The sequence below is a fragment of the Aureobasidium subglaciale genome (assembly GCF_000721755.1).
Source record: "Aureobasidium subglaciale EXF-2481 unplaced genomic scaffold scaffold_12, whole genome shotgun sequence".
Taxonomy (NCBI): domain Eukaryota; kingdom Fungi; phylum Ascomycota; class Dothideomycetes; order Dothideales; family Saccotheciaceae; genus Aureobasidium; species Aureobasidium subglaciale.
The window spans coordinates 462,971-476,449 of NW_013566983.1; the positions used below are offsets into that span (position 1 = coordinate 462,971).

A 13,479-nucleotide genomic window follows, 5' to 3' on the forward strand; every position below is an offset into this window, starting at 1 on the left:
CAACCACCACGACACTTGAGACAGATATATGCTGAGCAAAAATAAACCAATCTAACGAACCATCTATATAACGGTGGAGTAGCTGACTGCAGCTATGCGAAAGTGCGCAACGAGAACTACTCGTTAACAGAGGGTTGACCAGAGCATTGGGAGCATCGCACGTCAACCGTTTCTGCAGGAGATTTTGTACATGCACGCAAGAAAACAGTATTCGAGTAAAATGCAAGCAAAGGATACTACGTAGCAGAAGGAAGCAACGAGCAAGAAAGATGGGATATTGCAATTTTCTCCCCATACAAGCTGTGTAGGTTGTAGGCAGGAGCATATGGCTTTATTACGGCACAAGCTACTAAACTATGGAGGAAGTAGCGACCAGAAATGAGACAAGACAATGTTCATGGCAAAAGTAGGAAACTGCGACACCGTAGAGCTGAAACCTGACTGGGACTACTACAAGGACGCGCGGTTTGCCTACACTTCAGGTTGAACATCTCAGAAGATCAGGCTGGAGCTTGACCCACGAACAACATTCTCCATGGAACGAGGGCGACAGACAAAAGCTGCTAGGCAGTTGGTAGACCATTGAGCGGGATCCCTCAACATGATACGCAGCGAGACCAATTCGAGACACATGCGACTCTGGCGCCCGCTGAGCTGATTGAACAGACGGCGAGGGATTTCGATATCGCCAAATTTGGGGTTCCGAACACCTTTCGACTGAAAGTGATTAGTCTTTGCCCCGGCTGCCATCAGGACGGCTGCGATTGGCCGTTGAGCCAGGCATCATCCGATGTTTTGACAGGCTCCCCGACTCAGAGTAAGCCTGCCACAGGACTGGAGTCTGACATGTGCTATTGTCACGTTTCACTTTTTTCGCGGTCGAAAATTGGATTGTCGAGGAGATGGTGTTTGATCCCTCTGTGATCGGATTTTCGATATCGGCCTACGAAGACCATCTTGATGTGTCAGCTAGACGATCTCGCGTATCACATGGCGAAAAGTGACCAGTACCGTGGCGGGGGGATGCATGATGAGCAAACATGCGTGTTGTTGAGGTATGCAGCCAAGAAGTCCGCAGTCTGCTGGTGGAGAAGTAATGGCTGACACCACTGGCTGTCTTGCGCAAGGATCCAAAGGACTTCGTTCCTGTTCAGCTCACACCTCGCGAAGGGGGCAGCGGTAAGTGGCGGTACCCGACTCCGTGTTGCATGTATCTTCCAGGAATTCAACTACCATGAGGCGAAGACTTTCTGTGACACCACTTTGCACCTTGCTTCGGAATCGCCTCCGCCTCCGCAAAGTTTTGCTGGAAGTCTCGTTTCTGGCTGGGGCGCTTCTGGGGTACAAGTTAAACTACGCTCTTGGCGCTTATCTTGAAGAAAAAGGTACGTGTAAGCCGCAATCTTGGTATGGGACTCGTAGAGTGGCTCAAGATTGGGCATGTACCACATTGGCTATGGAGAGCAACTGTGGACGTGTAACGTCAGCAGCATATAAAGCTTGACATGGGTGTCCTTCTGATCCCACAAACGCTTTACCTACGCCCGTATGAACTCAGCTCTCGTCGACAGCACACTTGCAAACGATCTTTGCCGCTTTGTTTGCGTTGTTGCGCTGGAACTCTTGATAAGTCACATGTGTGATATATGCCTGCTTTCTTGCTTTCAAGCATGGTCACGGAGGAGTCCCACATTGACCGACCACACTTGCCATGCCGAATGCTGACCTCTCCAACCAGGATGGCCAAACGTTGTCTAGATAGACGTACACGCTTCTGCCTGGTCAGTAAAAATCGATGGAGATACCACAACTCGAGCGGGGCTGCGGCCGGCGGGGTTGTCGGACGTGTCCAGCTTGAAGTGTGATGTTTGTAGAGCGTTGCAGTCCCCTGCCTCTCACATTCACGCTCCAATGTACTGACGCGCAGACTACGTGGGTAGAGCTGTGGTCAGCAGAAATTGTGTTGCCCCCATCCACCATTGTATACAAACCATGCCTGGGTGCTAACCTTCGCGTATATTGAGCTAGTGCCCAGGCGAGTGCGGTCATCTTGGTGCGGTCGATGAGTAGACATCACCCGGTTCATCCCTCACACTTCCGGCCTCGGATCTCCGCCTTTTGTCCCATGTCGACAAATCTGTTCGCTGAACCTCCATGCGGATCACGCAGAATGTTTGTAGAGTCCCGACCAAGCTGGCGATGTGCAATGCGATGATAGCTCCGGGATGTGACAAGATACTTTGGCGGCTGTGCCTTGACACAACAGTGACGGCAGCGGTCGTAGTGCACATGGATCATCATGAATGGCAGGTATCGTTGTCCGAGTGTGCGTCACACAACAGCATGATAAGACGAGTTCAATCATATGCACATAAGTTCATGTCGTTGTATGCCGAGAGCCCTGCGCGTTGATGGCTCATCCTAAGATTGAGCACGAAGTGGCGATAAATGTGACCTCAGCGACTGGATCGAAGAATAAGGTGTAGTTGACAGCTCCACTTGTAACGTGCTGTATGATCAGCATGCCCTTGCAGTTTCCGGATAAGGTATTGCTCACGCCTTCAACTCGTACCGATGCCGTAGAAGTGACGTTACAGCTTTAGCGGGTCGCTGTAGCTTTCAATGATCCTAAATGATCAGAATGCGCCCGATCAGTCGATGGGAAAGCTTCCCAAAGCCTACTCTGCAAGATCGGATTTACCAAAAGAGCTTGATACGGCCTGCATATGTCCCGGATAAGCGAGGTGATACTGTACGGAGTGACTTGAGGCTGAAAGTATCATGCTTGACTCGAGGTGAAAGCCAGTGTTCAGATACTTGATACTCGAACGGAACCGAGCATACGTCTGGCAAGGTATGGCCAACTTGCAACAGCTTGCTACAAAAGAATCACAGGACACGCATGACACAGTCGAGAGGAGAGTAGGATGCTTCGGGGATGGTTCTCTAGATCAAAGTTAATGCTGCGGCGCAACTTCAGAGGAGCGTGTCGAATGAGAGGCAAGCTTATTCCCCCTAGCTGTCGATATTGATCGTTAGATCTTGGAGAGTCATACGGGTACGATGTTCTGATCCCAAGGGATTTCGGTTGAGGTACAGGAAGTTCATGCGACTGGACAAGCCACCGATGCCACTCGCGACACGGGGAGCCGACTCATCGCGTGGCATGCTGCTTCGTTTCATGCAGCTGGTCACCATTCAAGCGTCGTCGTCTGTAATTGATGATTGTCGTTTCACATCGATCGAGAAAATCATATGGATGAGATCTTCGGTGCTATCACTGCTGTGGAACAAATTAGAAAAAGTCCGAACGGGAAATGAGGTTGGACTGGTGAGCCAAGTTGTCCGCTACTCGTACTTGTGTGGGTACTTTGCTGAGGCTCTGGCAGGTGGAGCCCATCTGCACCCCAGTTCTGCAAGATGTACTCGGGAGCAGAGCTGTGTCATAGGGTGTGTGTAAGACAACGTGATCCATCAAGAAACGGGACACTTATCGGGATGGTCCATCGTCGATGTTTCGACCGCGACCCGCCATCCCTTTGTTTCCAGTCGATGATACACCTCTCATCGCGCGCGCGCGCGCGCAAACGACGATGAGAGTGCCTGTCTGGCCCGGAATGCGATCGGAGGCAGCATTAGCGGCTGCTCAATATGATGGTACTCAACCGCGAAAACCGCAAAACGCACGACGTCCGCCCAGCACCCGGAACAGTGGTAACAGGTAGGCGGGCACCGTCTAGCCGCGATAAGCTAGGAAGCTCCTCTGCCGTCTTGGTTGCTGTTTCTTTCCTGCCCTTGCTCGCCTGCGTGTCTGTTTCGATAGGGCCGGATGCGATTGGTCGGTCGTGCAGATCGGTCACCCTGACATCATCCCCCCCATCGTTCCCCGCCAGACACCGGGCTTTTGCTAACTTCTGCCGCTAACATCTCGATCTACTCAGACTGCAGCTCTTCCTCCGCATCGACACCAGCCAGCTATGCGGCTCGTCGTGTGTGTTGCCCGTCTTGAGTGGTTTCCTGGTACCCACCACCCTTTCGTCATGCGCCTGTCCATCCCACGTTTTTGGCGCTGTATAAACTGCCAAATCCGATAGCCAGGTCTTCAATTGTACCTTTGCTCCCGCTCCAGTCTCTAATTGTACCCATTACGTTAGAAGTCTCCCATGTCTGTTTCTTTTTGACTGTTATACCATCCCATTTCTTCTTTTTCCTTCTCTCGTCTACATCCACATCCACACCTACGCCCACTTTCTTCTAGTTGATCCAGAAGAAAGCTTCTTTCAGCCTCGCAGTCTACTCACATTACCATCAACACAACTCTTCTATATCATCATCTCAACCAGAGCAACTGCATCATGGCAGCTGTACTTCCCCAAACAACTGCTGGCAGCTTACTGGGTCGTCGCCGCGTTAGCAACCCCCAGTTCAATCCTAGCATGGTATCATATATGCCATCTTACGACATGGGTCTCAAGAATCCAATGGCACAACAAGGCCAACATCAGATGCCAACCTCTCACTTCATTCCAATTCAAACGGGGTCCGAGATGGACGTGATGATGGACATGAACGCATACTCACAGCCTAGCATGGTGCCCAACGCCATGGCGTATCACAACACAATGCCTATGGATCACTCATTTACGAATTTCAACATGGCCAACTCATATAATGGAAGCATGCAGGTTGTGCCTCTCGAATCCATCCCTCAATGGCAGACCTACGATCACATGGCAATGCAACAACCTCCAGTCAACATGTCACATATGAGAAGCGAGAGTCAGTCAAGCATTGAAAGCTGTCCTCCTTTGATCAAGTCCGAGGACGAGCAGTCTCCTGTTCTCCACAACCAAGTCTTCTTCAACACGCCCGCGTACTCCTCTATGCAAGCCGACACCTCGAGCTCAGTCGGATCCGACGACATCCCAATCACGGCCTCTTCTACCGACATTGATGCATTGATGAAGGCCATCCAGTCGAAAGTCACCAACGGAGCAGAGCAAACGACCAAGGTTAGTCTTTTCTCGTCGTCTGATCTTGTGCATGTTAGCTAATGTACGCCAAGCCAATCCCTCGGGAACAGTACGCAGAAGCTTCAAGCCCACCCAAACCCAGAAAGAGGTACCAATGTTCAATTCCGGACTGCAACAAGTCATTCTACCAGAAGACACACCTCGAAATCCACACACGAGCACACACTGGTGTCAAGCCTTTCGTCTGCAAGGAACCCAGCTGTGGCCAGCGCTTCTCACAACTCGGAAACCTCAAGACACATGAGCGTCGTCATACCGGCGAACGTCCATACAGCTGCGAGCTTTGCGGCAAGACATTCGCTCAACGTGGCAACGTAAGAGCACACAAGATTGTACACACAGCAGCAAAGCCCTTCACATGCCGTCTTGACGACTGCAACAAGCAGTTCACTCAACTCGGTAACCTCAAGAGTCATCAGAACAAGTTCCACCAAGAGACCATCCGCAGACTCCGCCAGACTTTCGAGAACCTACACGAAGGCGATCATGTCAGCTCTTGGGAGAAGGTCATGTGGGAATACTTCACTAGCCTTTACAAGAACTGCAACAAGGGTATCAAAGGCAGAGGCAAGGACCGTCGCATCAGCACTACCGGCCTTGGCCTCAAGTACGAAGATGAGGACCTTGACGACAGGCGTAGCAGCTACGCAAGCGCCAGCTCAGCTTCCAGCGGTTACAGCATGTCCAACGGCATGGATCACCTCAATATGGGCGTGCCATCATCGATGCCAGAACAGCCATCGTTCAACTCGCCCGTCTATATGATGCCTCAGGACCATCGCGCATCCTTCTGATCGCGTATAGCCGCAAACGGCGCGCTACGATGATCCTTCCAACCACCTATTCATTTCATCCACACCAGTATGACGTTTACGAATATCGATTATTTCCTACTTAGCGGCTTTTTATCACGATGCGGCCGAAACTGGCAGTTTCTTTCGGCATGCTTTTGCAACGGGTGTTATAGATCTGCTTTCATCGGGCTTTTTTGACGTTTCTGGAAGCGCTTATAGGCTGGGAGTTTGGATGGACTCGTGTTTTTCGTTTGTGTCCATTTGAGCGGCCTTCATCATGTTTCCTCTGTTTCTTGTACACTTGTAGATATCCAAACGATCCTCTTACGAGAGGTGAATTGTATGACTAGTTTTACCATCATGATCCTTGCACCAAAAGGTTACTGCACACCCTACAACGGAATACCTCCCGCTCGATGCCAAGTAGTCCTTATTTCTTCCTCAAGATGATTGTTCTCAGCACTTTTTCTTCAGCACTTTATGCACACATGCGTCAAACATGAGAATCACTCTACATGCGACTTCCGCTGTCTGTCCCTCCGCGTGTTGCATAATCAGTTTCAAGCGATCGATGCGGAGGGTTTGGAGCTTCTGCCAGGCTTCTGCAAGCCGTCCATGCAGTGACGTTGCGACTATTTTAGGGCTGGAGCTGCACACTGCCACACACGTCTCTACATCGAGGTACGGTAGCAAATGTGGAAAGTACCTTTTTGACTACGCTTTCTCGGTCGGTTCTTGTGAGATTGCAATGAGCTGAATCGCACCTGCCGAGGACGTGGGCTTGACTCGAAGAGAAGAGTGGTTATGTGGCTGTACACTTGCAAAAGGCAAAATGGAATGTACCACGGAGTGGACACCGAAAGCAACAAGGACATTGCGATGATCTCGTTGCGGTCGTGAGGAAGTTTTGGAGGGTGTGTGACACACGAAACACAACAACCTTCCTCTTCTTGTGAAGCGCTGTTTGATGAACACGAAGATGGCACCCAAATGTGCCTTGACCCAGAGCTGTCTTGCTCCATCGCATGTTGTCATCAGCGATGAAGTAAAGTGGTCGCTTCGGCAATGATGCAAGTGTCGTTGCTCTCCGACGGGGATATTGCAATAGCCAATTTCAATAGATAGCTTTCCCGGCCGAGAAAGGACCATTCACGGAAGCATACTCATGAACGAGGGTGGATTCGAATCAATTGACTTTTCTTCCCTGTACAATCCACGTCGAGTTGATTGGCAAGATGCTCAAGGGTCGAGACTCCATCGTAGATGATCTGATATTGCAATCTTGTTCCCCTTTAGAGGATTGCAGCCCTTCAACCTTCGTGATTCAAGAAGCTAGCTCATGACTCGAAGGTCCATACGGTACAGGGGGGTTCCTTGTGATGATCAGCATCTTACCATTCCAAGATACAGAAATTTACAGAACATCCGTGCTACGTAACTCGCTGCTGGGCAGGATTTTAGTGGAATGACGGGGTCGCGTCTGTAGATCAGGGACCGGCACGAGCAGAGATGAAAGAGAACAGCACTCTTTCGCGGCGCCGGCCTTGTCAGAGAACATTGGCATCGGTTGAGTACGGCGCTCACAAACGTCACCGCTTGCTAAGAAGCAGAGCATAGGGCAGAAGGCAGAAGGCAGAGAGCTTCACAACACGGCTCGTGTCGGCCGTTGATTGTTGTTTGAATCACGACGACCAAAACCCCACACACGGCACTACACTCTTTACCTTAAGCTAGTAAGGCCGCGTGAATCGGCAAGACGGCTCATGAGAGACACAGCTAGTTGCAGTACTTCTTGTCGCGTATGTTGTGTCTTTGCAGCAAAAGAGTGCATATAACGTGCAGCTATTCATCTGTCCTGTCAGTTGAGCAGGATCAGAAGCTCCAAGAGCAGCAAGCTCGCAATCCTTGCACATCAAAAGGCATGTGAAGCTTGCGTGTCCAATGGGGGATCTTCGATGATTGCCATTTCCTTCCCTATCTATGAGACACGATCTTAGACTGGACACCTGAGGTGAACTCTGGCTCCTCGCAACAACTCTCGCAAGAAGGAGCTGATAAAGGTCATAAGCCCATCAGCTCCATTCCGCCATACTCCTGTCCAATAGTCTTTCTCACCTGCCCTGCCGAACATCTGCGCACGTAATAAACGTCTGAGAAGCGCCGCGTACAAACCGTTGAAGATCGAAAAATCCACAACGACTTTGCTCCTCCATCGACTCGCTCCTTCGTGCAGCTTGTCAGACATGGCGCAATGGTTAGGAACAGATACATGACGGTTGCGTGATCCTCCTCTCTGCCGTGTCAACGGTATGCAGATACACAGATGAATTCTGAATAAGGTCATGGTCGAGACTTGTCTCCAACGAATTGGTTTGTGGAGAGCTCTCTGCTGATCCCATGCCAGAGTCATCAGGTAACCACCATGATGGCTATCGTGTCCTTCTCAACAGTAGTGGAAGATCCTACTCATGATTCTGTTCATCCAAAACCCAAGTCTCCAAAAGAGCTGACCGTGATATCCTTGGCGGGAATACTACAGACTTCACAGTCCAGCCCCAAAACCCAGAGGACCTTTACCGATCTTATCCTAATCAGATGCTGGAGAGGGGAAAACAAGAAGTCTTGACCCCATTCCTCTTCAAAACATCCGTGTCCCCGAGCCTCCTTCCTTTCTACCTACCTTTCTTACTTGTACATCTTTTCAATCAAAACTGGTAGGCTACGTTGCAGTTTCCACGTGCTGCGACGCATGACAGGCGCCCAAATTCGCGTACAGATAGATAACTTAAGCGAACAAATCCTAACCCCATCTCGATGCGAGAAATAGGCTTCGCATCCTTCCCGAGTCGCTGCTTCAACTCCACACCAAGATAGATAATTAGAGTCCCAGATCACGATGGCTGCATCCCATGTTCCGATAAAAGTTGGCAGAAATAGGCCACACGGCGAGAAACCTTGCCAAGGGAAATGTTTTAGCGGGAAGAGATCACAACGGCCAACCAAGACAAGAATCTGTTCATCTTAAAGGCGCAAAAGGGCGGAGGAGGTTCCAGCTTTTCAGCTTTCATCCTTTTGACTCTGTTCGACTTCTTGAACGCAAAAAAGATCAAAGGCTGGGACGTGTCAAACGAAGCTTTTTGAAACTTACGACGATCGTGACTGTCAACAGCGATGTGCGGCACAAGTCAAAAACATGCATCGATTACCGCACTCCCACTTTTTACGCGCTCTACGAGGCTTTGTCAAGGATGTGCGGATTCTTTGATGAAGCTCGAAATGTGGTATGGAGTTTATCAGACGATTGGAAGGAAGATAGAGGCGTTCGGTTTCGTGCGAAAGCAAGATCGAAACACGGCATACGAATGGCCAAGCGAGGCTGAGGTTGCCACACCAAGAAGGACAAGGATGTGATGGACGTAACTCTATATCGCAAAAGACCAGGGTGTGGTATTCGACGGGTCGGCCTCAGGCTGCAAGTTTTGCCATAGTGGTTCAAGACAACAATCTATGCTATGAGACATGACTTCCACTTCCCGCACTCTAGATAAATTGAAATATTGAAATTTCAGGATTGCCATGGACTGCGTGAGTGAGGAGTGAGGATGTGACATGGGTTGTCTCTGAAGCCTGGTTCTTGGAGATGTGATTCGGATGCGCTTGGAACTGCCGCTTGTATTGAGGATGTGTATCTGGGCGATTTTGCAAGGTCACACCGCTGTTACTGAGAGGAAGGCTGCTTCTTGATGGCAAGTAACGTGGTCCCTTTTCGAGAACGAGGGTGTTCCATCCTTGACAGACAGGGACAGGGTGTGTCGCACTATTTGGCCAGGGTCACCAATCGAGGGCGCTGAGAACATGGCGATTGCGACAAGGCCTATAGAGCTCGATGTCAAGATTGCATCAAAGAGCATGGGATGGCCTGACCCTCCGATGGATATAGTCTCTCATCACTTTGGCCTGGACTCGGACATTAGAGCAAGGTGCATGAAGATGGTACAGCCCCATGAACGACGGACTATCCAGATACGTAGCGACAATTAGGGAGCATCTGAACGAAGCTATTTTGTGCTCAGATGTCGAAGACTACAAGTTTGTGAGAGCAGTGCTAGGTATCCATCTCTAGATGCGTAATTAGAACGATGAACGGGATAGTACGGTGGGCAATTGGCTTCAAAAACATGCCGACAAAGCTGCTCTGGACTGGTGGCAGAGGACTGTGGTGAAAAGTTGGTGAAATTACCTATCACGTATTCATAAAGAGTGAATTGACAGCTCGAAGCACAAATATACCATTCACGACAAAGATTGCGGCCACGGCCAGTTGTTTACTTGTGTTTGCGAGAGGTTGGCTTACGAACCATGGGCGTGTGATCACCACTTTGTATCAAATCATGGTTAGTCCTTTGGTTGCCTCGGAGAATACTACAACCGTGGCATGGAGGCGGTCTTTTAATGGTCATTGGTACGGCGGACGAGAGTAGAGCACGCGGCGGCGAGGAAAAAGAGGGTCGACAGCAAAGCGGTTGCTTCAGCAACGCAAAGCAGTTTTTGAGGGGAAACATGTCATTCTTCCCGCGAAAGAGGCACCTCTTGAGCGAAAGCTGAAAGACACTTTCGAACACGACTCTTCGCTTCCTCCCACATCGCATCATACAACAACACTACTACTACTATCGCCTCCCATCAATCGCCTCCTATCACAAATCAGGATATATACAGCATCGATTCTTTCCGCAAATACACACATACTACCACGAAACACAATGGCCTCCAACCCTTTCAACACTGCCGAGAACACCAACTCTGGCGCAAAGTCCGAGAAGATGAATGTGCACCGCCAGTTGTTTGAGAACAAGATGCGCGAGAACGAGGGGTGAGTTCTGTCCTTCCATCCACATCTTCTTGTCTTTTGCGCAATCGTGTAATTCACGTCTGCTGCCTAAAAGCCTGGCAAGATGAAGAAGAAGAGCAATGACTGACATATTCTCTGTTATAGCAACCCTACCAACGCCTACGTATCACCCTCGGACGCCATCATGAGCCCCGCCAGTCAAAAGCTCTCGGGTTTCAAGCAAAGACAGATGAACAAGTCGTGAGTCTCGCCTCCTCATACATCAGGATCCTAGCTATGGAGAGCCCTCACCACTGGAATTCTCTCTGATGCACACACGCTCTTCACAAACCTCCTCTCTCCTCTGAAGCATAAGCTAACAAAACTTCAATCACAGAAACCCCGTCAAGCCCCGCACACTCTTCGCAAAGTCCGCCGCCTCAAAACCCGAAGAAGAGACCGCCGAGACCAAGACCGAGAGTGCCTGAAGCACACCCCACTACACTTCTCTGCGCGACAATGGCATAGCGCTATCACTCGCCCTGCGTCTTCGCTCCTCGACCCCTGCGCACAGCAAGGCAAGAAGAGACAGCGCGCATCATTTTCGTATCATCCGCGCTCTTTTATGACTCTACTTGAGTCAGGGTAGCCCGCAATTGTTTTTCTTATGTCGTTTTTTTCTTTTCGGGACAGGAGGGAATACCAGAATAGAAGAATGGAGGAAAGAGAGAGCCAGATTACACACACACGCACACAATGGCTGGTCCTCTTTTTGTTGTTTTTTCTCAGGCGTTTGTAAGGAAGTTGAAGGACTTCTCTCTCTCTCTCTCTCTCTGGTCTTTTCTTCATGAGTTTTTAGCTCTATGATTCTTCATTCTCCTCTCTGTTATGGGTGGGAGTAATATCATGACTTCAAAAAACCTGCACTTTTAATCTTTGAGCATCGATGTTGGATGGGGGCGTGCACCATTGACCTCCAAGGGTTGGATAGAAGGAAGAATCGAACGATGGACATGTGGTTTCACGAGAGCGACCATGTGTATTTCGGATCGAAGAGCAGAGCAGACAATCACTCGGATCGATGAACCTGTGCAGCTCTGTCGAGTCCGGTATTGTCTGTTTCCCTGGTCGACCACACACGTCTAGACATATGATGCATAGTCTCTTGCATGAATCTCATAGGCTATCGATGATGTTCAGAGAGAGTTAGAGAGTTGTGGTACATGCTGTAATCCAGCACTCATTGCTCTACCGACTACTGGGTATCAGAAACTCTTTATATACCAAGTTTCCACAAAAGAAAGAAGTTGAACGCCAAATTTTTGTCCTCAAGTTCGAACGCCATGCATTGCTGAAAAGTATCCCTCTTCGCCAGATCTCTCCTTCTTTGACATCCTTATGCGAACAACATCTTCTCGTCCAGCTCGTCAATCTCCTTTGTTCTGCCTCCAGAGGTGGTAAGACCCAAATCTCCCTTCTTGGCCTTGCGCTCAATGGTAGCTTCGGCACGGTTGTTGTACTTGGCACTACGAGCAACGCGGACTTCGCGTCTGACCTGGTTAGGCGAGACGAACTCCTTGTTCTCATAGATGATCGGGCCACCAAAACTGCCTTCTTGGATAATGATGGGAGTCAAGACGAAACGGGGACCAATCTCGACCAAGTTGAGCTTTGTCTCGGAGTCCTTTTTGCCCTTTGCGCTTGTTGTGACTTCGGTGGCTGAGGGCATGGGGAGGCCTTGTTCGGGGATGGCGGATGTCTTGCCGGCTTCGGTTTCGTTGATTTGGTAGACGCGGGTCCAGACTTTGTTGTCTGCTACTGTGAAAGCCATGACGTGGTCGACGAAAGGCTTGGTCTTTCTGGCGCCCTTGGGAACACCGAAAGTCTGAGTGAGCAGCTCCTTGATGAGCTTGAGGTGAGGGGCGTTGTCAAAGGTTGCGTCAAAGGACAGGACTGGTCTTGAGCCCTTGAGACAGTTTCCGGTAAAGTGGAGCTCTTCCATGGTGTGCAGGTTTTGGAGGTGGAACTTCACAGTGGGACCGTTCGGGGGCTTGGACATCCAGATGTAGAGATCCTTGCCTTTGCGCGCTTCGAAGAAGAGGACATTGTTGCAGTTGTAGAGGTCGGCTAGCTCGTTGAGTTGGTAGAGTTTTGACTTTGTGTCTAGTTTTGCGTCCTTGCGGCTGTGAGGGAGGAGGGAGTAGAGGTCGTTGAGAAGATGACGGTGGCTATGATGAGACAGTCAGTACATGCGCTGCTTTCTCGATCGGTGTACTGGAAAGAAAAGCGCATACCGGTATGTGATACCACGCGACGACAGAATCAGCACTCTTTGACGGTTCTTGGGACCAGTGGACAGCGCATCCTCCTTGGAAGCGGGGTTGTCAGATTTTGACAGAGACTTGTATACGGAAGCCATTGTTGTGCTGTGGTATGTGAGGATGGAATAATTACAATGCGCTGCGGATGGGCAAAAAGTTCTTGGAGACAGGAAAAGATGCAGATGGGGCTGTTATCAGATTAGATCTTTGGCGGAAGAAGCTTTGACTCTCCGCATTCCTTTGGCGGAAGAACCACTCGCGCGCGAAATGGCTTCTGTTCTGGCCATCTGGCCATCTGGCCACCGGATTATACCAAATATTAGGAATCGAGACAGCTTAGGACATGATCCTATACAGTCTCTGTTCACATTTTTACATTCACGATATAGAAAAAGTCAAGGTCGGGAGGAAGGAGCGAGTAGGAAGGGGTCTTTGGAAGGCGCCAAGCACGACACTCTCGATAGCGACTTCCGTTTTGACGCGGAATCGCGCTTCGCTTT

At 50.0% G+C, this 13,479-nt stretch overlaps 4 protein-coding genes across 4 annotated transcripts; 3 read left to right on the plus strand and 1 right to left on the minus strand.

The window, feature by feature from the left end:
- Nucleotides 1-980: 980 nt before the first annotated feature.
- On the plus strand, nucleotides 981-1,535 carry AUEXF2481DRAFT_40702 (uncharacterized protein). Its single transcript, XM_013487753.1, has one exon. The coding sequence runs from the start codon at nucleotides 1,235-1,237 to the stop codon at nucleotides 1,502-1,504; it is 270 nt and encodes an 89-aa protein (XP_013343207.1). The 5' UTR covers nucleotides 981-1,234; the 3' UTR covers nucleotides 1,505-1,535.
- A 2,412-nt stretch (nucleotides 1,536-3,947) lies between these two features.
- Nucleotides 3,948-6,214, plus strand: AUEXF2481DRAFT_108778 (uncharacterized protein). Its single transcript, XM_013487881.1, has 2 exons — nucleotides 3,948-5,012; nucleotides 5,066-6,214. The coding sequence occupies exons 1-2, from the start codon at nucleotides 4,356-4,358 to the stop codon at nucleotides 5,825-5,827; spliced, it is 1,419 nt and encodes a 472-aa protein (XP_013343335.1). The 5' UTR covers nucleotides 3,948-4,355; the 3' UTR covers nucleotides 5,828-6,214.
- Nucleotides 6,215-10,317: 4,103 nt separating this feature from the next.
- AUEXF2481DRAFT_40709 (uncharacterized protein) lies at nucleotides 10,318-11,166 on the plus strand. The gene is made up of 3 exons (XM_013487754.1): nucleotides 10,318-10,700; nucleotides 10,824-10,919; nucleotides 11,056-11,166. Exons 1-3 carry the CDS (start codon nucleotides 10,591-10,593, stop codon nucleotides 11,144-11,146), a joined length of 297 nt encoding a protein of 98 aa, XP_013343208.1. The 5' UTR covers nucleotides 10,318-10,590; the 3' UTR covers nucleotides 11,147-11,166.
- An 888-nt stretch (nucleotides 11,167-12,054) lies between these two features.
- Nucleotides 12,055-13,077, minus strand: AUEXF2481DRAFT_30122 (uncharacterized protein; the record flags this gene model as incomplete). Its single annotated transcript, XM_013487692.1, has 2 exons — nucleotides 12,055-12,886; nucleotides 12,953-13,077. 2 exons carry the CDS (start codon nucleotides 13,075-13,077, stop codon nucleotides 12,055-12,057), a joined length of 957 nt encoding a protein of 318 aa, XP_013343146.1.
- Between the last annotated feature and the right edge of the window lie 402 nt (nucleotides 13,078-13,479).

Excerpts from the sequence above, each read along its gene's own strand:
- AUEXF2481DRAFT_108778 (XM_013487881.1), top strand. The coding sequence starts at position 4,356 with ATGGCAGCTGTACTTCCCCAAACAACTGCTGGCAGCTTACTGGGTCGT. Across the intron at positions 5,013-5,065 it reads GAGCAGAGCAAACGACCAAG|CCAATCCCTCGGGAACAGTA; the intron begins GTTAGTCTTTTC and ends ATGTACGCCAAG.
- AUEXF2481DRAFT_40702 (XM_013487753.1), top strand. The coding sequence starts at position 1,235 with ATGAGGCGAAGACTTTCTGTGACACCACTTTGCACCTTGCTTCGGAAT.
- AUEXF2481DRAFT_40709 (XM_013487754.1), top strand. The coding sequence starts at position 10,591 with ATGGCCTCCAACCCTTTCAACACTGCCGAGAACACCAACTCTGGCGCA. Across the intron at positions 10,701-10,823 it reads AAGATGCGCGAGAACGAGGG|CAACCCTACCAACGCCTACG; the intron begins GTGAGTTCTGTC and ends TCTCTGTTATAG. Across the intron at positions 10,920-11,055 it reads CAAAGACAGATGAACAAGTC|AAACCCCGTCAAGCCCCGCA; the intron begins GTGAGTCTCGCC and ends CTTCAATCACAG.